This window comes from Pecten maximus, chromosome 3 (assembly GCF_902652985.1).
Source record: "Pecten maximus chromosome 3, xPecMax1.1, whole genome shotgun sequence".
Taxonomy (NCBI): domain Eukaryota; kingdom Metazoa; phylum Mollusca; class Bivalvia; order Pectinida; family Pectinidae; genus Pecten; species Pecten maximus.
Genome location: NC_047017.1, coordinates 28,883,751 through 28,909,306, shown reverse-complemented (window position 1 = coordinate 28,909,306; position 25,556 = coordinate 28,883,751). Strand labels below are relative to the sequence as shown.

Sequence of the window (25,556 nt, the reverse complement as noted above, 5' to 3'; positions counted from 1 at the left end):
TGTATTTCTGAAGTTGATAAAGTGAAAACTAGATAGTAGAACACAGCACAAGGTCACATGGGAATTAACCTGTACGAGCCACGGATGTGTCATTATCTGGTATACTGGAGGTCGCTTTTGCAAATTTGTAACAAATATTTGCTTGATAAAACTTTTAGCTGAAAGTAAAACAAACACGAGAGTAAAGTTAACCCTAAAGTCATTGATACAAGATTGCTATTGAAGTCTACATATCTTCAATTACATAATGAGACTTTCCCTGTAACAAATTTAGGAATTAAGGTGCATGCTGTAAGAGTCAGACACCTAGAAAATACACAAAACTACAGATAATCTGTCAACTTCTCACAATGTTTTAAGGAATGTTTCAAAATATCAACTGACATAAAAATTATATAAACTTAGAAAGATTTTTTCTTCTTTTTAAAAAGATATGACGTTATCTTGAATATGTTTACAGAGATCAGCAAATGATTCTGTTATAACTATTTTAGATGCCTTCTAAGACACGACCTAGGGACAAGATTTCTTCTATCACGTGGAGAACAGTGTAGCTTGCCTATCGAAAGAATACTGAAAAATACATATTGTTTGTACTCCTGTAACAATATACAAACCTGATGAACCTCCATGCAAAATACCAGTATAATTATACTGAATTTCTACATTAAGATTATCAGTTTTGAGAGTCTGACATAAAAGGTGAAGTTGACATGTACAGTATGCAAAACTAAATCGGCACTTTTATATAATGTTTGAATTCTGATAATGATTTTCTGTTGTAAAAGCATCAAAGTGCTTTGATAAATTGTTGGACACCATAACATGTATAAAAGGTCCTCTATCATTCAAAAAGCAAGCTACACATAGATTCATGCTTTCTTTTAAAGATACTGAATCCACAACATTTATTTCAGTATAAGAATAACAAAAAACACAAGTGTATTAGCTATATAGAATGTCAATGTGTTGACATGCAGGAGTTATCTCCCCTCTACTGATTCTCCAGACTGCCTCAAAACATGCTTATATAAGTAGGAGTAGACTAGATCTTTAGATTTTACTTGGTAAAGGAAACCAAATTCAGATACTTTCCATATCAAAATAAGATCTCTAGTTGTTTCTGAACAAATTAAACACTGGCATTTGATATCTTGGCAACTAAATAATGATAAAATCATATCTTATGAAATAAACAGACAAGAAGGGACCCAGTGGTCTGCATCACTCCCTTGGATATCTAATCAAATGAATACAAATGTTTCCCATTTGTTTTGTATAGACCAGAACCATGGGGACAACATTTATCATTAATTTAATCATAGGAATTTTAGAAAATATCCTTCACTGCCCCTCTATCATCCCCTATTGCCCTCGTTCCAAAGTCTCCCTCTACTCATTAATGTTCTAATTCAATTTGGTCTAAAATCCCTCGACATGTATCGAAAGAGAAGGATTTTTAAGATTTACAGCTGTTTCATCAACTTGGTCCATGCACACAGACATTATGGAGTAATAGTATTTTAAAGAACAGTTTAATAACAGATGCTACACCTTGGCACAAATCACTGTTGGACCAGGTGAGCTAAAGCTCTGGTACAATATGTGTGTTATGTGTGAGTGTTGTGGCCATACCTTCCTGGGAGATGTCCTTCCAGGGGTTGGGAGGGTACATGAACGAGGCATTCTGTATCTGATCACTCACTTCCTCATCCTCATTGAAAGGGAATGTTCCACTAATACTGTAATAAAACAAACCACACTATACACAAGACTTCTGATCTTAACACCTTAATCTCCCCTCACACTATATATGTTAATACTACGCCTGGTCCAAACTGAAAGCAGAACATTTTACAGAGGAGTTTAGGATTATCCTTTGACTTAAGGCTTGATGCACTTGATGCAGAGTACTCATAGCAAACATGAACATATTCTGATATCTAATATTACTGGTACTTTTATGTTAGATGATGTCACTTTTCCTTTCATTATTTTAGGAAAATAATAAATAAAGCAATAGATTTTAAGATTGCAGCCTTACCGATGTAAGTGACCGATTGTAGCCTTACTGACGTAGATAACTGATTGAAGCCTTACCGATGTAAATGACCAATTATAGCCTTACTGATGTAGATGACCGATTGTAGCCTTACTGATGTAGATGACCCGATTGTAGCCTTACCGGTGTAAATGACTGATAGAAGCCTTACTTGATGTAGATGAACGAGTGAAACCTTACTTAACATAAATGACCAATTTAGCCCTTGCTTTACATAAATGACAAATTTTAGCCTAACTTGACGTAGATGACCGAAGGAAGCCTTACTTGATGACCTCTCCTGACCACATGTCCAGAGAGCGATTATAGCCATACAAAAAAAAAAGTACCTGACATAGATGACCACTCCTACTGACCACATGTCTAGAGAGCGATTATAGCCTTACCTGACGTAGATGACCACTCCCACTGACCACATGTCTAGAGAGCGATTATAGCCTTACCTGACGTAGATGACCACTCCCACTGACCACATGTCTAGAGAGCGATTATAGCCTTACCTGACGTAGATGACCACTCCTACTGACCACATGTCTAGAGAGCGATTATAGCCTTTACTCTTGAGCACTTCTGGAGCTGTTAAGAAGAGAAGACTGTGATAAATAGTGCAAATAGTGTAGATGTGAGTTATCATTAATTGTGTATCATTAAAACAATTTAAAGTGTTTAGTATAGATTTAAGAAGCTGAAATAGTTAAAAATCATTATTTATCTTCAAAAGTAAATTGATTTAGCAGGCTGGATTTAGCATAATACATTGTACATCTAACTTGGCAGAAAGTTAGAGAGAGGAAAAATCTAAGATTACAGTCATAATTACTTGATCTTATAAGCTTAGATCCTTAACGAGCTATGATGTCAAAACTGAGGATCCTAAAACAATATGCCCATGGTTTAATACTGGGACACTACCCTGTAATACTGTACAATACTATCTGATACACATTGTAACTTCTTGTCTCTCTACACATTTCATTACATGTTACCAAAGTGAGTTCACTTCTACAATAGTAATACCATAGTCACTATTATATAGTAGACGCTCGAAGTAAGCCAATATCTGATATAATCACAGTATACTTACCTAGGTAGGCTGGGGTGCCTACTACAGATCTTCGGAAAGACTTTTCACCAATGATACGTGCAAAACCAAAATCACATAATTTCACCTGAAAATCAATCCAAATCCAAATGAATTCATGAAATATCCTAATTCTTTTAAAATATGTAAATACAAAATTGTAGCTACTTATTCAGAAGGTATGTTGTTAGGAATCTGTGTGAAATGAATAATATGATATTGCAATCTGTCTTGTCAAAATGTTATTATAAGGGGATAGCCAACTTTAAACTTAAGGTAACTATTTCAGAATCATATTATGCGTTGTTAAATATAATAACACTAATATTATATCTGACCTTGTGAACAATATTTGTGACTCAGAATTTACAATAACTGTGAAGTTATTATCTATATTTTCCACTTGACAATGATTTTCATATTTGATCTGATGACATTGCCTTTTAGTCATGTAATCCCTTTTATGATGACAACAGTAACTTACCTGAGGGAAGGCAGTATCTGATGACAACAATAACTTACCTGAGGGAAGGCAGTCTCTGATGACAACAGTAACTTACCTGAGAGAAGGCAGTATCTGATGACAACAATAACTTACCTGAGAGAAGGCAGTCTCTGATGACAACAATAACTTACCTGAGGGAAGGCAGTCTCTGATGACAACAATAACTTACCTGAGGGAAGGCAGCCTCTGATGACAACAGTAACTTACCTGAGAGAAGGCAGTATCTGATGACAACAATAACTTACCTGAGGGAAGGCAGTCTCTGATGACAACAGAACATTCTCAGGTTTCAGATCACAATGTACTATATGTTTGGAGTGTAGGTGTTTAAGGGCAACCAAAATCTGAAATTGGAGATAAAATATGTACATGCAATGTATTAATAACAATTGTGAAACAAGCTATAACAGGTCATAGTAATCAATGTTGTTGACCAGACAGAAGTCATATGATTTAGAAACAAGCTATAATAACAATTCATATTAATCACTGTTGATGGCCAGATGGAAGTTATATCACATAGGAACAAACTTTCAAGGTTTCAAAAACTGGATATGGAAAAGTGACTGAGAAAATGAATAAGTATCCTAATTAAGATAATTCTAGGTGTACCTACCTGAGATATAAGGTACTTGGTAACCCTTTCACTGAGTCGACCTTTAGGACTAGACAGAATCATTTCTAACATATCACCCTTCTGCTTTTCCATCACAACAAATATCTGAAATACAAGAAAACAGGTATACATCATGTTTGATTACTTACAAGAACATTTAAAGTGGAGATTGTTGTGATGAATGTTTACTTCCTGATCATAAGTTAATTTATATGTTAATTTTGTGAGTGAACATTTTCTGTTAGCAATTCCAAAAATCTTACCATTAAATACATGTATAAGAACACAGCCTTGTAGGCACTAAGCTACTGTATTAGGCTACCTCCCTTTAAAATCTGTGAAAACTTTTACTAATATACAGTACAGGAAAATAGAAGATATTTGTGAAACCTTACCCGTTCTGGAGTTTCAAACATCTTCTCCAAGTTGACTACCCCTGGATGGTGTAGGTTCTGAAGAATGTAAACAGACATATGTAAAACCAGAATCAAACAAATTAATGGGCCCGTAGGAAATGCCGAAGATACTCAGCTATCTAGATGTCATTCTGGGCAGGGTACAAAGTGTGCCATTGTTTTCACCACCATTGTAAAAATTCTTGATTTAAAAAAATATTCTGTATATTCTGTAACTTATATCCTTGTTTGATAACAGCTCCACAAAATTAATATCTTTTTTTTTAAAATCAACTTGTATTTTAAGATAGTTTTATATGATATTCTTCTTACCTGTAAAATTGACACTTCGTTTTTAAGTTGAGCCTCCTGTTTTGTAGGGAATCGTAATTTATCTATCACTTTGATGGCCACTTCCCGGTTGGTTTTTCTGTGTTTCCCTGCATAAACAAATCATATTGGTTGGAATACATGTTCTGAATAAAAATTAACACGTACTTAATATATATTATAAAATACAATGTAATTTGATCAGATAATTAAACCTGAGCCAAACAGATACAAACTCCAGAACAATTTACTTCAATCATATCACTTAATAAATACTTAATAACATAATATATAATCAAAATTAGATATTGATTAATAGTAAATGTTAACAACATACAGATTATCAGGAGTCTTTACTGTTATTTTGAAAAAAAAGACATTTAAAACAGTTTAGGTATTTTGGCTGGGTACCATGTTTGGTTGTGAAGAAGCGTTTTGACATGACATACCTCCATAGACAATACCAAACTGTCCTGAGCCGAGAACATCATCCGGGTAGATCTGGTAGAGTTGGCTAATGTCCTGCACAACAAAATACTGCACAGAATATACATCTAAAATCTCCAACGAAATACTGAACAAAATATACATCTAAAATCTCCAACAAAATACTGAACAAAATATACATCTAAAGTCTCCAACAATCTGTACAAGAAGCCTATAAGGGGCCTGTATTGCTTTATAGGATATTTCAGTATCATTGACTAATAACAACATCAAAGATAATATAGGAAATCAAGGGTCCAAGATGGTCAGACTCCGGAGCCAAATCATAATAACATTAAATTGTATTTCGTTTATCATATTCAGCAAACACATACACCAGACCCTTTCTAGGATTCTCTTAGTATAATTTAATTTGTATTAACGCTGGGCAATTGAATACAAGGCTATGATATGAAGATATCAAATGTTGCCATGAAGGATGATGTCCAGGGTAGATATTCCAGTTGTCAATAGTGACATCCTATCATTTCCTTATACAAAATAAGGGGAAATTTCATACACTTAAAAGTCTTTTAATATCATCCAGTCAGTCAGCAGGTACATACCTCAATGTAACATTTGGTGAAAAGTGATGTCATAGCTAAAGTGATCATATCCATTTGTAATAGCTCACAAGGGAAAATAATCAAATAGAAAAAAAATATGTAAATAATCCTAGTTTACATAGTTTTAATGCAATTTCGACAAAACTATTTAAGAAATAAAAGAATCTATCAGTTGTAAGTGTTGGAGATTAATCCATCTCTGTTGCAAATAGAGTGCAGACATTGTTGGAAGCAGAAAATGGAAACTTGATTACAGAAGTAGTATTATAGCCGTTGAGATGGATCTCACAATGCATACAGGTAACTTATTCAACAGGACGTACTACATTAACTAGGACTGACGTCTTTATCAGGCCTTACCTCTGGTGTAAATATATAACCTGAAAAAAAAAACAGTCAGTATATCTACTTGTCTGTTGTCAGCATGCTTACCTGTTGTTCATCTGTCCCAGAGCCCTGCTGACCTGGTTTTTCTGAAATATTATAGGTCAAACAATGAATGCACAACTCAATACGCAACACAACACACAGATAAAAAACAATACATAAAAACCCTACAACAAATAACTCAATACATGACTCAACACACAGCTAATAACTCATCACATTACTCAATACGCAACTAAACAGGCATCTAAACACACAACTCATTACATAATTCAACACATTTCGATTCATAACTCCATGCACAGCTCAATCTATGACTCTACACATTCTCATGATTTCATCATAGGAAATTATATAATCAGAACTTCAGGATATTAGATTTACATTTAATATTTTGTTGTAATATTACATCATTTTTGTTGAATATTTCAGTACTATTAAATATGTATGTTCTAGTGAGACACAGACAAGTCAGACTAACCTCCTACTACACTGGTTGTGGGAGTGACCGGCATGAGGGCCTGACGAATAGCATGTTCCCAATACCGCGCCTGCTCTAGTCCACTTCCACTTTCTGACGACACCACAATGTTTCCCTCACGACCGTTGAAGGTCGGATCCTCCCCGACAAAATAAGTTGCAGACTGGAGTCGGATCTCAAACACATTAGGAGCCTTGGTCATATCTACATGCTGCTTCACTTTGGCTTGCTCTATACACAATATGTCTGCCAGTTGTATTTCCTAAAACCAAACAAAAACAGACTTAACATGCAGTAACATGGAAAATGCTAACAGGTAGGTTTACTACATAATGTGATGTTTTTACCAAATTTTCATCCTCTGTCATTTCACACAATATTTTCACAAATACTGTTATGTACATTTCTCTGGGAGGTTTTCAACTGTCAACTCCAAGATGGCCGCATGTAGGGGCAATTTCATTTTCCAGATCAAACTCAAAATCAAATGAGCACAACAAGGAAGCAAGGTGAACCTACATGTGAAGGTCAAGAAATATCTCTAAAGAAACAGTGTCAACAATGATTGTTTATGGACAGATGACAGAGACCATGACTGTCGGGTGATTTGACAGCCTACCATCATAAGATGGTGCGCTTAAAATGTACTACTTACATATAATATATAGAAGTAAATAAGCTTCTTCCTGTAGAATACATACCTTGTAGTATTTACTGGTATTTTCTGACTGGTACAGAGTTATAGACTTGGAGTCCAACTTCCAGTAATGCCTCTTTCTCTGTAAAGGAGATTGTAATATACAGGATTGTTATTTGAGATAAAGTTTTTTATTTTCATCCCACATATATATCAAGAAAACAATGATTTTAACATGAAATGTAATGAAACAACAAAAGATCAAATTTCCATTTCAATGTAAACAGGTGGAGGATGTCTGGAAAAGCTAACAGGATTAGAAATATTAATTTGAGAGTAAATACATGTAGTCATATGGTTCAGTCAGTGTACAGTGAAATCCTTATTCCTGCAGTTTCAATCAATTGTTTTTTATGACACACAAAGAAAATATCACATTCTTTCTTGTAATCTCTAAAGAGTAACTTTATCTTACCTGTAATCTACCTGTAATCTCTATAGATAACTATATCTTAACTGTAATCACAATAGAGTAACTATATCTTACCTGTAATCTCTATAGAGTAACTATATCTTACCTGTAATTAGCCTGCAATCTCTATAGTGTATCTATATCTTACCTGTAATATCTATAGAGTAAAATTATCATACCTGTAACCGATGATGCTTTGCTCAATATGAGCAGGGGTCAACACATTGACCTACTCTATAAAAAGTTCTAAATAATATATATAATCTAAACAAAAGGAATATCTAGTTTTACAATGTCCTACTTCAAGGACTTCTTGGATGATGAAATTTATGCTATCAGAAAAGATATCATCTGTACATTAGTTCACTATTTTTATTAAATCTTTATACGTGCTGAACATTTGCTTTATTGAAAGATCAGTAACCTGCTCCGTCTTCCTTTAGTTAGTTAGTAACTTGATAACCAGCTCACACCTTTGTAAGGAGTATAGGGACCTGGCCAGCTCACACCTATGTTGGAAGACAGCTCACACCTTGATGTAGGGGGTAGGGACCTAGCCAGTCCACACCTTGATGTAGGGGGTAGGGACCTAGCCAGCTCACACCTTGATGTAGGGGGTAGGGACCTAGCCAGTCCACACCTTGATGTAGGAGGTAGGGACCTAGACAGTCCACACCTTGATGTAGGGTTTAGGGACCTAGACTGCCCACACCTTGATGTAGGGGGTAGGGACCTAGACAGCTCACACCTTGATGTAAGGGGTAGGGACCTAGACAGTCCACACCTTGATGTAGGGTTTAGGGACCTAGACTGCCCACACCTTGATGTAGGGGGTAGGGACCTAGACAGCCCACACCTTGACGTAGGGGGTAGGGACCTAGACAGTCCACACCTTGATGTAGGGGGTAGGGACCTAGACAGCCCACACTTTGATGTAGGGGGTAGGGACCTAGACAGTCCACACTTTGATGTAGGGGGTAGGGACCTGGACAGTCCACACCTTGATGTAGGGGGTAGGGACCTAGATGTCCACACCTTGATGTAGGGGGTAGGGACCTAGACAGTCCCACACCTTGATGTAGGGGGTAGGGACCTAGACAGCCCACACCTTGATGTAGGGGGTAGGGACCTAGACAGTCCACACCTTGATGTAGGGGGTAGGGACCTAGACAGTCCCACACCTTGATGTAGGGGTAGGGACCTAGACAGTCCACACCTTGATGTAGGGGTAGGGACCTAGACAGTCCACACCTTGATGTAGGGGGTAGGGACCTAGACAGTCCACACCTTGATGTAGGGGTAGGGACCTAGACAGTCCACACCTTGATGTAGGGGGTAGGTACCTAGACAGTCCACACCTTGATGTAGAGGTTAGGGACCTAGACAGTCCACACCTTGATGTAGGGGGTAGGGACCTAGACAGCTCACACCTTGATGTAGGGGGTAGGGACCTAGACAGCTCACACCTTGATGTAGGGAGTAGGGACCTAGACAGTCCACACCTTGATGTAGGGGGTAGGGACCTAGACAGTCCACACCTTGACGTAGGGGGTAGGGACCTAGACAGTCCACACCTTGATGTAGGGGTAGGGACCTAGCCAGTCCACACCTTGATGTAGGGGGTAGGGACCTAGACAGTCCACACCTTGATGTAGGGGGTAGGGACCTAGCCAGTCCACACCTTGATGTAGGGGGTAGGGACCTAGCCAGCTCACACCTTGATGTAGGGGGTAGGGACCTAGACAGTCCACACCTTGATGTAGGGGGTAGGGACCTAGACAGCCCACACCTTGATGTAGGGGGTAGGGACCTAGACAGTCCACACCTTGATGTAAGGGGTAGGGACCTAGACAGTCCACACCTTGATGTAAGGGGGTAGGGACCTAGACAGTCCACACCTTGATGTAGGAGGTAGGGACCTAGACAGCCCACACCTTGATGTAGGGGGTAGGGACCTAGACAGTCCACACCTTGATGTAGGAGGTAGGGACCTAGACAGTCCACACCTTGATGTAGGGGGTAGGGACCTAGACAGTCCACACCTTGATGTAGGAGGTAGGGACCTAGACAGTCCACACCTTGATGTAGGGGGTAGGGACCTAGGCCAGTCCCACACCTTGATGTAGGGGGTAGGGACCTGGACAGTCCACACCTTGATGTAGGGGTAGGGACCTAGACAATCCACACCTTGATGTAGGGGGTAGGGACCTAGCCAGCTCCACACCTTTATGTAGGGGGTAGGGACCTAGACAGTCCACACCTTGATGTAGGGGGTAGGGACCTAGATGTCCACACCTTGATGTAGGGGGTAGGGACCTAGACAGTCCCACACCTTGATGTAGGGGGTAGGGACCTGGCCAGTCCACACCTTGATGTAGGGGGTAGGGACCTAGACAGTCCACACCTTGATGTAGGGGTAGGGACCTAGACAGTCCACACCTTGATGTAGGGGGTAGGGACCTAGACAGTCCACACCTTGATGTAGGGGGTAGGGACCTAGACAGTCCACACCTTGATGTAGGAGGTAGGGACCTAGACAGTCCACACCTTGATGTAGGGGGTCAGGGACCTAGACAGTCCACACCTTGACGTAGGGGGTAGGGACCTAGACAGTCCACACCTTGATGTAGGGGGTAGGGACCTAGCCAGTCCACACCTTGATGTAGGGGGTAGGGACCTAGACAGTCCACACCTTGATGTAAGGGGTAGGGACCTGGCCAGTCCACACCTTGATGTAGGGGGTAGGGACCTAGCCAGCTCACACCTTGATGTAGGGGGTAGGGACCTAGACAGTCCACACCTTGATGTAGGGGGTAGGGACCTAGACAGCCCACACCTTGATGTAGGGGGTAGGGACCTAGACAGTCCACACCTTGATGTAAGGGGTAGGGACCTAGACAGTCCACACCTTGATGTAAGGGGTAGGGACCTAGACAGTCCACACCTTGACGTAGGGGGTAGGGACCTTGACAGCCCACACCTTGATGTAGGAGGTAGGGACCTAGACAGCCCACACCTTGATGTAGGGGGTAGGGACCTAGACAGTCCACACCTTGATGTAGGAGGTAGGGACCTAGACAGTCCACACCTTGATGTAGGGGGTAGGGACCTGGCCAGCCCACACCTTGATGTAGGGGGTAGGGACTTGGACAGTCCACACCTTGATGTAGGGGTAGGGACCTAGACAATCCACACCTTGATGTAGGGGGTAGGGACCTAGCCAGCTCACACCTTTATGTAGGGGGTCAGGGACCTAGACAGTCCACACCTTGATGTAGGGGGTAGGGACCTAGACAATCCACACCTTGATGTAGGGGGTAGGGACCTAGACAGCCCACACCTTGATGTAAGGGGTAGGGACCTGGCCAGTCCACACCTTGATGTAGGGGGTAGGGACTTGGACAGTCGACACCTTGATGTAGGGGTAGGGACCTAGACAATCCACACCTTGATGTAGGGGGTAGGGACCTAGCCAGCTCACACCTTTATGTAGGGGGTCAGGGACCTAGACAGTCCACACCTTGATGTAGGGGGTAGGGACCTAGACAATCCACACCTTGATGTAGGGGGTAGGGACCTAGACAGCCCACACCTTGATGTAAGGGGTAGGGACCTAGACAGTCCACACCTTGATGTAGGAGGTAGGGACCTAGCCAGCCCACACCTTGATGTAGGGGGTAGGGACTTGGACAGTCCACACCTTGATGTAGGGGGTAGGGACCTAGACAGCCCACACCTTGATGTAAGGGGTAGGGACCTGGCCAGTCCACACCTTGATTTAGGGGGTAGGGACCTAGACAATCCACACCTTTCAGTATGTAGTTGGGGTGGGGTTGCCGAGCAGTACTCAACATTGAGGTCCGTCTTAAACTAATGTCAGTATTACAACGATTAAGCCTAAGCACAATGCAATGATAGGTTGTGAGTATTGGCCTGCAGGTATTCTGTCCAGTCATCAGTGGTCAGCGGCCATTCATACTTCTAACCACTGACAAGTACTACACTATGATGCTCCTGGGCATGTCTAGGTAATAGCCGTAATGCCATGCACTCTACACTACTGGTTATAGTCTATGCAATTTCTGAAAACCATTTAAGTGTATGAGGATCATTTTAGTGTTTATTTTAATTGAAATGAAAGAAACCATTCTCAACATCAACTTACTCAAGGAATTCCCCAAATAAAGTGTGTGTAGTGATGTGTGACTGGTGTGTGTGTAGTGAAGTGTGACTAGGGTGTGTATTGAAGTGTGTCTGGTGTGTGTGTTTTGAAGTGTGACTTGTGTGTGTATTGAAGTGTGTCTGGTGTGTGAAGTGTGACTGGTGTGTGTAGAGAAGTTTGATTATGACTTATGAGTATAGTGAAGTATAACTACAGAGTCGGAAGTGTTGGAAATTACTTTAAAATTCATAATCAATCATTGTAATCACTTATGCGATCGATGATCAAATAATGATAAAACATGACAAGAGGCCATACCCTCTCCCCAGGGGCAAACGTGAGACCCTAGGGTCATGAAATTCACAATTTAAGTAAAGCACCATAAGACCCTTCCATCTATGAAAAGTATTTGATTCTATCTTATATGGGTATTGAGAAGAAGATTTTTGAAATTTCAGTCAATTTGACAATGTTTAACCCCGTCCATCAGCCCCTGGGGGTCAGTCAGGGCCAACATGTGTAAACCATCAAACTGTTATCCTATGCTGATAATGTTAACCAAGTTAGAATGAGTTCCAATACAAATCCAACAAATAATAGTCAAAAATGTGATTTCCCTATATAAACTACAGTAAAGTTTACCCCCTCCCCAGGGGCAAACGTGAGACCCCAGGGTCATGAAATTCACAATTTTGACAAAGCACCATAAGACCCTTCCATCTATGAAGAGTGTTTGATCCAACCATATCTGAGAGTAGAGAAGAAATTTTTTGAAGTTTTAGTCAATTTGATCCTTTTTGGCCCCACCCCTCAGGCCCCTGGGGGGTGGGGACCATATAATTCACAATTTTGGTTGACTTTCAGCCATAGAAGCTTTCTGCAAAATTTCATTGAATTTGATTAAGCAGATTTGGAGAAGAAGTCGAAAATGTAAATTGTTTATGGACAAACGATGACGGACAAAAGGCGATTAGAAAAGGTCACTTGAGACTTTGTCTCAGGTGACCTAAAAAGAAAGGGAAACATCTTCAAAATCAGACACCATTGAAAATGGAGAAAATGTTGTGAATATGCTTTAAGGTACCCGTGACCTTGAATGAAAGTCAAGGTCATCCATTTGAACAAACTTGGTAACCCTTCATCCCAGCATGCTACAGACCTAATATTGAGTCTCATGGCCTTTTAGTTATCAAGAAGTGGCTAAAGATTATAGTACAGTATATTTGACCCCTGTGACCTTGAATGAAGGTCAAAGTCATCCATTTGAACAAACTTGATAGCCCTCCATCCCAGCAGGCTACAGACCAAATATCAGGTCTCTGGGCCTGTTGGTAATTGAGAAGAAGTTGAAAATGTAAATTGTTTATGACGGACGACGCCGGACACCGGACAAAAGGTGATCGCAAAAGGTCAACTTAGTCTCAGGTGATCTAAAAAGTGACTATGGTATTAGGGTAGTTAAGTGTGACTTTGGTTTCTGTGTCATGAAGTGTGACTTTGGTGTCTGTGTAGTAAAGTGAGTGATTATGGTGTCTGTAATACCTGTGCGTTGCGGTCTGAATAGTGAACCATCCATCCTTCCTTGATTATTTTGGACCCAGTCCTCTTTGTGTGTTTAATTGATTGCACAATTCTCTGTAGTGGAATGTTACTACCAGTTGGGCTGAAACAAACAAAAACATGCCATTTCAATAACTCTTGATAAAGGCAGCAGACATGGTTTTTATTGTCAATCAAAGACAAAATGTCTTCTAATTCATATCTGTACAAGTGGAAGTCTTCATTACAAAACTTGAAAAATGCCTGTCTCCTGTCTTCACATACCAGAGAGGATGGAGTCCAACTGGGGGAGCATGGGGGTGGGTGGGTTTATGTACACTCACATGGGAAAGATTTGATATACACTTACCTGGGGGAAGGTTTGGTGTACACTCACCTGGGGAAGGTTTGATGTACACTCACCTGGGGAAGGTTTGGTGTACACTCACCTGGGGGAAGGTTTGATGTACACTCACCTGGGGAGAGGTTTGATGTACACTTACCTGGGGAGAGGTTTGATGTACACTCACCTGGGGAAAGGTTTGATGTACACTCACCTGGGGAAGGTTTGATGTACACTCACCTGGGGAGAGGTTTGATGAACACTCACCTGGGGAAGGTTTGATGTACACTCACCTGGGGAAGGTTTGATGTACACTTACCTGGGGGAAGGTTTGATGTACACTCACCTGGGGAAGGTTTAATGTACACTCACCTGGGGAAGGTTTAATGTACACTCACCTGGGGAAGGTTTGATGTACACTCACCTGGGGAGAGGATTGATGTACACTCACCTAGGGGAAGGTTTGATGAACACTCACCTGGGGGAAGGTTTGATGTACACTCACCTGGGGAGAGGTTTGATGTACACTCACCGGTACACTCACCTGGGGGATGGTTTGATGTACACTCACCTGGGGGAAGGTTTGATACCTGGGGAGAGGTTTGATGTACACTCACCTGGGGAGAGGATTGATGTACACTTACCTGGGGGAAGGTTTGATGTACACTTACCTGGGGGAAGGTTTGATGTACACTCACCTGGGGAAGGTTTGATGTACACTCACCTGGGGAAGGTTTGATGTACACTCACCTGGGGAAAGGTTTGATGTACACTCACCTGGGGAAGGTTTGATGTACACTCACCTGGGGAAGGTTTGATGTACACTCACCTGGGGGAAGGTTTGATGTACACTCACCTGGGGAGAGGTTTGATGTACACTCACCTGGGGAAAGGTTTGATGTACACTCACCTGGGGAAGGTTTGATGTACACTCACCTGGGGAAGGTTTGATGTACACTCACCTGGGGGAAGGTTTGATGTACACTCACCTGAGAAAAGGTTGTATGTACACTCACCTGGGGGAAGGTTTGATGTACACTCACCTGGGGGAAGGTTTGATGTACACTCACCTGAGAAAAGGTTGTATGTACACTCACCTGGGGAAGGTTTAATGTACACTCACCTGAGAGGAGGTTTTGGGTCTGACTCCTCTTCCTCCTCTGGTGGAGATCCCTCCTCATATGAGAAAGAAAGAGTATCTGTGTTGTCTGTATCAATAGTGCAATTTGTGTCTCCCATCTCACTAGGTTCAGGGGCTGACAAAATGTTACAAAATATTTATTAGTCCTTATAGATAGTCTAGGTATTAGCAAAAACTATTCACAAAACAAAAAAGCACTACATGTATAAATTAATTATTAATTAATATTTATCAAAATCCAATCATATTTACTCAAGCTATGCTCACAATTGTCCAGTTGTAATTAAACTACAGAGGGCCTAACACTAACACTCTAATCTGTCCCACTGTTAATCTCAACTGAGACTGAATTCATATAAGGCTGCATACCAAATAGTAGCAAAATCCATTCAAATTACCCAAGTCATCATGTTCACAACATCCAATGGAAAGAAAAGTGCAAAGGGCTATAACTCTGTAAGATACAAATGAATCTCCCCAATGTTGAACTCGTCCTGGATCTTAATAATATAAGGCGACATATCAAGTCTAATGAAAATCTGTTCATATTAACAGAAGTTACGGCGCTCACAATGTCCAATGGTAATAAAACTACAAAGGCCTATAAGGCTGTAAGTTACAATTGAATTGGCTTGACTGTGAGTCTCAGATCTTATTGGTATAAGGTTGCATGCATACCAAGTTTCATCAAAATCCGTTCATTTTACATGAGTTATCGTGCGTACAACAATGACGCTCCATGGCAGACAAAAGGCAATTGCAATAGGTCACCAAGAGTATTTTGCTCAGGTGACCATGCTGACATCTACTCTGAGTCAGAACAAGAAGGCAGAATGCCAGCATGACTGTGATAAAGCTATGTATACAAGGTCTTCAACAATAAGGTACAATGTAACTTCAGAATCGTCACACCAAGGAGCCTATAGACCATTACACGATTGTTACTTACCCCCATCATACTGTAGCATTTCTCCGGTGCAGTCTTTAGGAACATATTGTGCACACTTTTTGTGGCAGTTAAACTTGCAATCTAGAAAGACAAAAGAATCACAATTGTTTCCAGTTGTATATCGTTATATAATTGTCATGTTCATGGTTAACATTTCAAACAGAGACAACCACCGTCATAACATGGTAGTACAAAAATCATTGTAACAATTCATTAAATTTAAAACATTTCTGTAAGAAATTCATTAATTTGATAAATGCATCACTCTTATTGGCACAGATGAAAGCAGTGTTATCTAATTTAATAAGATAGAAAGTTGCTGTGCCCAGAGAAGCCCAGGGGGAATGTGGTCAGACATACTGAACCTCTATATACATTGCTGATGCATTAGGTAAAGTTGACATGTACATCTTGGTGAAGGCCAAAATGACCTCCTAGATTGAATATCATGGTGTACCATCCCACTTGTAACCAGATGATATATCAATGATACAAATTCACTTTGCATTTTCAACCCCTCTCAGATTGACACAACGACATAATTCATCTTTAAGACTGCAATTTACATCCTTTACAATGTCATATTTGTATATGTCATCCTCTCAGAACTCGACACCAAATCAAATTGGCATGGTCAACACCACTCAGATATACAAAGACATAATTCGTCTATAGGACTTGTAATTTACATCGTAAACAACAATGTCACATTTTTATCACCAAAAAAAAAAAAAAAATCCTAAAGATAATCTAACAACTGTGCACCAGTCACACATATATCATATATTTAACCACAAATATAAGCCCTAATGCCCACAAATAAGCCCCATAGTAAGCTAAATGTGGTTCATATATATATATAAACTATCACAAAGGAATAGTTTAACCAGTCTAAACGGAATATCACAGGGACAAGAATATTTGGCCAGTTTACACAGGTATTCGGTTAATTAACACTATACTACCGATCAAGCTGAACCATTAACAAGAGATACCAGAGGGATCTTGGTGCCCACCATTGAATGATCTTCATAGGTTCCATGTCAGATTGATCTTTTCCCTTTTTTTCCCTTCCTCTTACTAATCTGTATAAATTGAGAAACATCCCTCCAGTGCTTTTTAAACAAGGGAAACTTATATATGAAATTTGAGATTTGGCGATAATGGTTGTCTGTCAACAATGTTTTCAGATTAGTCCAAAAATGCAATACGACGGACCAAGGAGAACCTTCATATGAAAATTGAGAAAGATCCCTTCAGTTCTTTCTGAGAAATCTTGATAACAAACTTCAATTGTCAAAATCAAAGATGGCTGCCTGTCAGCCATGTTGTTATCCGATTAGTCCCAAAATGCAATATGCATAACTAGGCACCAAGGAGAACCTAAACATGAAATTTGAGAAGCATTCCTTCAGTACTTTCTTAGAAATAGTGATAACAAACTTCAACTGACAAAATCCAAGATGACTACCTGTCGGCCATGTTGTTTTCCGATCAATCCCAAAATGCAATATGCATAACAAAGCACCAAGGGGAACCAACATATGAAATTTGAGAAAGATCCCTTCAGTACTTTCTCAGAAATAGCGATAACAAACTTTAATGGTAACAAGAGGCCCATGGGCCTTAACGGTCACCTGATTTTTGAAATATTTCAGTAAATTTGAATGAAAGAATGAATTTCAATACAAATAAAACAAATGATAGTCAAAAATGTGATTTCCCTATAACTATAGTAAAGTTTATCCCCTCCCATGGGGCAAACGCAAGACCCCAGGGCTAGGAAATTCACAATTATGGTAAAGCACCTTAAGACCCTTCGATCTGTGAAGAGTATTTAATTCTACCTTATTTGGGCTGTAAGAAGAAGATTTTTAAAATTTCTGTTAATTTGACCCTTTTTGGCCCCGCCCATCAGCCCCTGGGGGTCAGTCAGGGCCAACATGTACATACCATCAAACTGTCATCCCAAGCTGATAATGTTAACGAAGTTAGAATGAATTCCAATAAAAATTCAACAAATAATAGTCAAAAATGTGATTTCCCTATATAAACTATAGTAAAGTTTACCCCCTCCCCAGGGGCAAACATGAGACCCTAGGGTCATGAAATTCACAATTTTGGTAAAGCACCATAAGATCCTTCCATCTATGTAGAGTATTTGATTCTACCATATCTGAGAGTAGAGAAGAAGATTTTTGAAATTTTAGTCAATTTGACCCTTTTTGGCCCCGCCCATCAGCCCCTGGGGGTCAACTGGGGCCAACCTGTACATACCATCAAAGTGTCATCCCATGCTGATAATTTGATACAAGTTAGAATGAATTCCAATACAAATCCAACAAATAATAGTTAAAAATGTGATTTCCCTATATAAACTATAGTAAAGTTTACCCCCTCCCCAGGGGCAAACATGAGACCCCAGGGTCATGAAATTCACAATTTTGGTAAAGCACCTTAAGATCCTTCCATCTATGAAGAGTATTTGATTCTACCATATCTAAGAGTAGAGAAGAAGATTATTGAAATTTTTGTAAATTTTACCCTTTTTGGCCCCGCCCACCAGCCCCTGGGGGTCAACTAGGGCCAACATGTACATACCATCAAAGTGTCATCCCATGCTGATAATTTGATACAAGTTAGAATGAATTCCAATACAAATCCAACAAATAATAGTCAAAAATGTGATTTCCCTATATAAACTATAGTAAAGTTTACTCCCTCCCCAGGGGCAAACATGAGACCCTAGGGTCATGAAATTCACAATTTTGGTAAAGCACCTTAAGACCCTTCCATCTATGAAGAGTATTTGATTCCACCTTATCTGAGAGTAGAGAAGAAGATTTTTGAAGTTTTAGTCAATTTGACCCTTTTTGGCCCCGCCCCTCAGGCCCCTGGGGGGTGGGGACCATATAATTCACAATTTTGGTTCACCATCAGCCATGGAAGCTTCCTGTAAAATTTCATTGAATTTAGTTCAGCAGTTTTTAAGAAGAAGTTGAAAATGTAAATTGTTTACGACGCACGACGGACGACGCACGACGCACCAAGGAGAACCTAAACATGAAATTTGAGAAGCATTCCTTCAGTACTTTCTTAGAAATAGTGATAACAAACTTCAATTGACAAAATCCAAGATGACTACCTGTCGGCCATGACGCACGACGCCGGACAAAAGGCGATTGCAATAGGTCAACTGAGACTTCGTCTCAGGTGACCTAAAAATCCAAGATGGCTGCCTTTCGGCCATGTTGTTTTCCGATCGGTTCCAAAATACAATATGCATAACAAGGCACCAGGGGGAACCTACATATGTAATTTGAGAAAGATCCCTTCAGTACATTCTCAGAAATAGCGATAACAAACTTCAATTGTCAAAATCCAAGATGGCTGCCTGTCGGCCATGTTGTTTTCCGATCTGTCCCAAAATGTAATATGCATAGCTTGGCACCAAGGGAAACCTACATATGAAATTTGTGAAAGATCCCTTCAGTACTTTCTCAGAAATAGCGATAACAAACTTTAATTGTCAAAATTCAAGATGGCTGCCTGTCGGCCATGTTGTTTTCCGATCGGTCCCAAAATGTAATATGCATAACTAGGCACCAAGGGGAACCTACATATGAAATTTGAGAAAGATCCCTTCAGTACTTTCTCAGAAATAGCGATAACAAGAATTGTTTACGGACGACGGACCACAGACGCAGGGCGATTTGAATAGCCCACAATCTGATAATGGTGGGCTAAAAACCTACATATAGCTATTATATTTAATTATAATCCAATTAAAAATGACCATTATTTCTTGCATGCATTTTTATTCAAGGAGCATCATAAATTCCTTTACAAACCATAAATGCAGTATAAAATCATTATCATTTTCAATGCATGTCCACCATTAAACAATTGAAATTACTGATTTCCATGACCATTTTTGTTTTATATTTAAAGGGCCATTATAGTATCAAATTGATTTTTTATACAATAAAAATATTAATGTCCAGTAATAACTGGACCTAATTATTTCCATGTCCATTATTTTATTTACTTAAATAATAATATGTACACTATTTGAAGATTGGTAATAATCAACATCTGAGAAATAGGTTTTGACTGAGATTTAAAACTAAGTATATGTACATAAGCTATTCCATTGCTTACTATAACAGAGGAAAGGTCGGCCATAATAAATTCAATATCTTGATGTTTTATTTACAAGTGCATAATAATCCAGATTTGACTGTACTAGAGGGTAAGGTAACAAAACTAGCTGTTACCTGGCAGTTGTGTCTTTTTTAACACGTTTGAAAATAATAAGAGAAGTTGGCTTGTGATTTGCCCCATGTATTAGTACAGTACACAGACATGGGATACTCTGTAACAGCCAGGTACAAGATATTTCCTCATACAGAGAATGGTCAAATATTATTTAAACAATGTAAGTGAGATGATACATTTGTACGTTCACCTATAACTTCTGATCACTCACAGATAACTGATATTTTAATTTTGCTATTCTTGTATTGGTACATGTACATCTTTCTCTTCCATGTTTCAGATTAATCTTTCTGGTTGTCATTTGTTTAGAAATTTATGTGAGTAACATTGAACTAACATTAGGCAGCTTCACTTATACATTACCATCATCACTTATCACTCACAGACTTTCACTGAATTTGAGCCTATGTACATGTATATACGAGCCGCGAATATAATGAAGTCCTGGAGTAAACTTACTGCTCCAGGAATCAATACTCTGTGTTTTCCTCAGAGTATCCCTTCTTGATTTAGAATTGATTTCACAATGAATGTGAAATTCTTCGAACAGGATACATCCTGCTCTCAATCAGCAATTTATGCTGAGGAGTTAGCAATAGTAATACCCTCATAGTGAAGTCTTACAGACCCCAGACTGAGCAAATTAAACCATACAGCATGATTACTATAGGGGTACCACTTCCCTAAACATTAACAAAGCTGAGGAGAAGATACAAAAAGAACAAATGACAAACCATCATATCATTTAGAATTGATACACTGACATAACAAATGTTTACACACAGACATACCAAGTATTGACACACTGACAAACCAAGTATTGACACACTGACATACCAAGTATTGACACACTGACATACCAAGTATTGACACACTGACAAACCAAGTATTGACGCACAGATATACCAAGTATTGACACACTGACATACCAAGTATTGACCTACTGATATACCAAGTATTGACACACTGACATACCAAGTATTGATACACTGACAAACCAAGTATTGCCATACAGATATACCAAGTATTGACACACTGACATACCAAGTATTGATATACTGACATACCAAGTATTGACACAATGACATACCAAGTATTGACACACTGACATATCAAGTATTGACACAATGACATACCAAGTATTGACACAATGACATACTAAGTATTGACACACTGATATACCAAGTATTGACACACTGACATACTAAGTATTGACACAATGACATACCAAGTATTAACACACTGATATATACCAAGTATTGACACAATGACATACCAAGTATTGACACACTGATATACCAAGTATTGACATACTGACATATCATGTATTAAAGGACTGACATACCAAGTATCAATGCACTGACATACCAAGTATTGACACACTGACATACCAAGTATTGACACAATGACATACCAAGTATTGACGCACTGACATACCAAGTATTGACGCACTGACATACCGAGTATTGACACACTGACATATCGAGTATTGACGCACTGACATATCATGTATCAATGCACTGACATACCAAGAATTGATGCACTGACATACCAAGTATTGACACAATGACATACCAAGTATTGACGCACTGATATACCAAGTATTGATGCACTGATATACCAAGTATTGACACACTGACATACCAAGTATTGACATACTGACATACCAAGTATTGACACAACGACTTACCAAGTATTGATGCACTGATATACCAAGTATTGACGCAATGACATACCGAGTATTGACACACTGACATACCAAGTATTGACGCACTGACATACCAAGTATTGACGCACTGACATACCGAGTATTGACGCACTGACATACAAGCTACTGATCAATACTGAATAATATAAATAATACAAAAGTTACAGTAAGGAAAATGATTGACAACGTAATCTAGTGCAGGATGGGGTCTTTGATGAAATGACAAGAAAGCATGCAGTCATAATATCAATTTAATTGCTGCTTGAAAACAATTGCCCTTTGTTGGGAGATACAGCTGTACAGTCTTTTAATTAATTTCCTGCCTGACCTTGTTCAGTGTTCCATGTTGATAAGGTGACACTCTATTGCTGCCTTAACTCCTCTGTACACATCACAACACATAGGTAATGACAAAAACATTCTCTATATGTGTCACAACTCATAGGTAATGACAAAAACATTCTCTATATGTGTCACAACACATAGGTAATGACAAAACATTCTCTATATGTGTCACAACACATAGGTAATGACAAAACATTCTCTATATGTGTCACAACACATAGGTAATGACAAAAACATTCTCTATATGTGTCACAACACATAGGTAATGACAAAAACATTCTCTATATGTGTCACAACACATAGGTAATGACAAAACATTCTCTATATGTGTCACAACACATAAGTAACACACACCATCCTCTACGTCTCACATAACACATAGCTAAGTAACACAAAATATATGTTACAGGTATACTGTACAGGTATACATGTACAGTTAACCCTAAAGTACAATGGTACAGGCCTACAGTATGACCCTTAGTTACAACAGTTCATGTATACAGTATGACACTAAGTTACAACAGTACAGGTATACAGTATGGCCCTAAGTTACAACAGTACAGGTATACAGTATGACCCTAAGTTACAACAGTTCATGTATACAGTATGACACTAAGTTACAACAGTACAGGTATACAGTATGGCCCTAAGTTACAACAGTACAGGTATACAGTATGACCCTAAGTTACAACAGTACAGGTATACAGTATGACCCTAAGTTACAACAGTACAGGTATACAGTATGGCCCTAAGTTACAACAGTACAGGTATACAGTATGGCCCTAAGTTACAACAGCACAGGTATACAGTATGACACTAAGTTACAAAAGTACATGTATACAGTATGACCCTAAGTTACAACAGTACAGGTATACAGTATCACCCTAAGTTACAACAGTACAGGTATACAGTATGACACTAAGTTACAACAGTACAGGTATACAGTATGGCCCTAAGTTACAACAGTACATGTATACAGTATGACACTAAGTTACAACAGTACAGGTATACAGTATGACACTAAGTTACAACAGTACAGGTATACAGTATGGCCCTAAGTTACAACAGTACAGGTAAACAGTATGACCCTAAGTTACAACAGTACAGGTATACAGTATGACCCTAAGTTACAACAGTACAGGTATACAGTATCGCCCTAAGTTACAACAGTACAGGTATACAGTATGGCCCTAAGTTACAACAGTACAGGTATACAGTATGACACTAAGTTACAACAGTACAGGTATACAGTATGGCCCTAAGTTACAACAGCACAGGTATACAGTATGACACTAAGTTACAACAGTACAGGTATACAGTATGACACTAAGTTACAACAGTACAGGTATACAGTATGGCCCTAAGTTACAACAGCACAGGTATACAGTATGACACTAAGTTACAACAGCACAGGTATACAGTATGACACTAAGTTACAAAAGTACATGTATACAGTATGACCCTAAGTTACAACAGTACAGGTATACAGTATGGCCCTAAGTTACAACAGTACAGGTATACAGTATGACCCTAAGTTACAACAGTACAGGTATACAGTATGACCCTAAGTTACAACAGTACAGGTATACAGTATCGCCCTAAGTTACAACAGTACAGGTATACAGTATGGCCCTAAGTTACAACAGCACAGGTATACAGTATGACACTAAGTTACAAAAGTACATGTATACAGTATGGCCCTAAGTTACAACAGTACAGGTATACAGTATGACACTAAGTTACAACAGTACAGGTATACAGTATGGCCCTAAGTTACAACAGTACAGGTATACAGTATGACACTAAGTTACAACAGTACAGGTATACAGTATGGCCCTAAGTTACAACAGTACAGGTATACAGTATGGCCCTAAGTTACAACAGCACAGGTATACAGTATGACACTAAGTTACAAAAGTACATGTATACAGTATGGCCCTAAGTTACAACAGTACAGGTATACAGTATGGCCCTAAGTTACAACAGTACAGGTATACAGTATGACACTAAGTTACAACAGTACAGGTATACAGTATGACACTAAGTTACAACAGTACAGGTATACAGTATGGCCCTAAGTTACAACAGTACAGGTATACAGTATGACCCTAAGTTACAACAGTACAGGTATACAGTATCACCCTAAGTTACAACAGTACAGGTATACAGTATGACACTAAGTTACAACAGTACAGGTATACAGTATGACACTAAGTTACAACAGTACAGGTATACAGTATGGCCCTAAGTTACAACAGTACAGGTATACAGTATGGCCCTAAGTTACAACAGTACAGGTAAACAGTATGGCCCTAAGTTACAACAGTACAGGTAAACAGTATGGCCCTAAGTTACAACAGTACAGGTATACAGTATGGCCCTAAGTTACAACAGTACAGGTATACAGTATGACCCTAAGTTACAACAGTACAGGTATACAGTATGACACTAAGTTACAACAGTACAGGTATATATACAGTATGGCCCTAAGTTACAACAGTACAGGTATACAGTATGGCCCTAAGTTACAACAGTACAGGTAAACAGTATGGCCCTAAGTTACAACAGTACAGGTAAACAGTATGGCCCTAAGTTACAACAGTACAGGTATACATGTACAGTTAACCCTAAAGTACAACAGTACAGGTATACAGTATGGCCCTAAGTTACAACAGTACAGGTATACAGTATGACCCTAAGTTACAACAGTACATGTATACAGTATGACACTAAGTTACAACAGTACAGGTATACAGTATGACACTAAGTTACAACAGTACAGGTATACAGTATGACCCTAAGTTACAACAGTACAGGTATACAGTATGACCCTAAGTTACAACAGTACAGGTATACAGTATGGCCCTAAGTTACAACAGTACAGGTAAACAGTATGGCCCTAAGTTACAACAGTACAGGTATACAGTATGACCCTAAGTTACAACAGTACAGGTATACAGTATGACCCAAGTTACAACAGTACAGGTATACAGTATGACCCTAAGTTACAACAGTACAGGTATACAGTATGACACTAAGTTACAACAGTACAGGTATACAGTATCGCCCTAAG

General features: G+C 39.3%; 1 protein-coding gene across 6 annotated transcripts in view; it reads right to left on the bottom strand.

The window, feature by feature from the left end:
- LOC117323833 (serine/threonine-protein kinase D3-like) overlaps positions 1 to 25,556 on the bottom strand; it is a 65,076-nt gene that overhangs the window by 5,560 nt on the left and 33,960 nt on the right. For 3 of the 6 annotated variants that reach the window (XM_033879309.1, XM_033879313.1, XM_033879314.1), the window contains 15 exons: positions 16,153 to 16,233; positions 15,186 to 15,318; positions 13,723 to 13,843; positions 7,611 to 7,688; positions 6,910 to 7,171; positions 6,474 to 6,514; positions 5,439 to 5,526; positions 4,993 to 5,099; positions 4,660 to 4,716; positions 4,265 to 4,369; positions 3,894 to 3,992; positions 3,147 to 3,231; positions 2,563 to 2,638; positions 1,636 to 1,742; positions 70 to 158 (listed from right to left, as the gene is read on the bottom strand). In XM_033879309.1, the coding sequence (XP_033735200.1) occupies positions 70 to 158; positions 1,636 to 1,742; positions 2,563 to 2,638; positions 3,147 to 3,231; positions 3,894 to 3,992; positions 4,265 to 4,369; positions 4,660 to 4,716; positions 4,993 to 5,099; positions 5,439 to 5,526; positions 6,474 to 6,514; positions 6,910 to 7,171; positions 7,611 to 7,688; positions 13,723 to 13,843; positions 15,186 to 15,318; positions 16,153 to 16,233 (1,529 nt within the window). The remainder of the gene's footprint in view (positions 1 to 69; positions 159 to 1,635; positions 1,743 to 2,562; positions 2,639 to 3,146; positions 3,232 to 3,893; positions 3,993 to 4,264; positions 4,370 to 4,659; positions 4,717 to 4,992; positions 5,100 to 5,438; positions 5,527 to 6,473; positions 6,515 to 6,909; positions 7,172 to 7,610; positions 7,689 to 13,722; positions 13,844 to 15,185; positions 15,319 to 16,152; positions 16,234 to 25,556) is intronic. The other 3 variants (XM_033879310.1, XM_033879315.1, XM_033879312.1) reach the window with 2 other exon arrangements.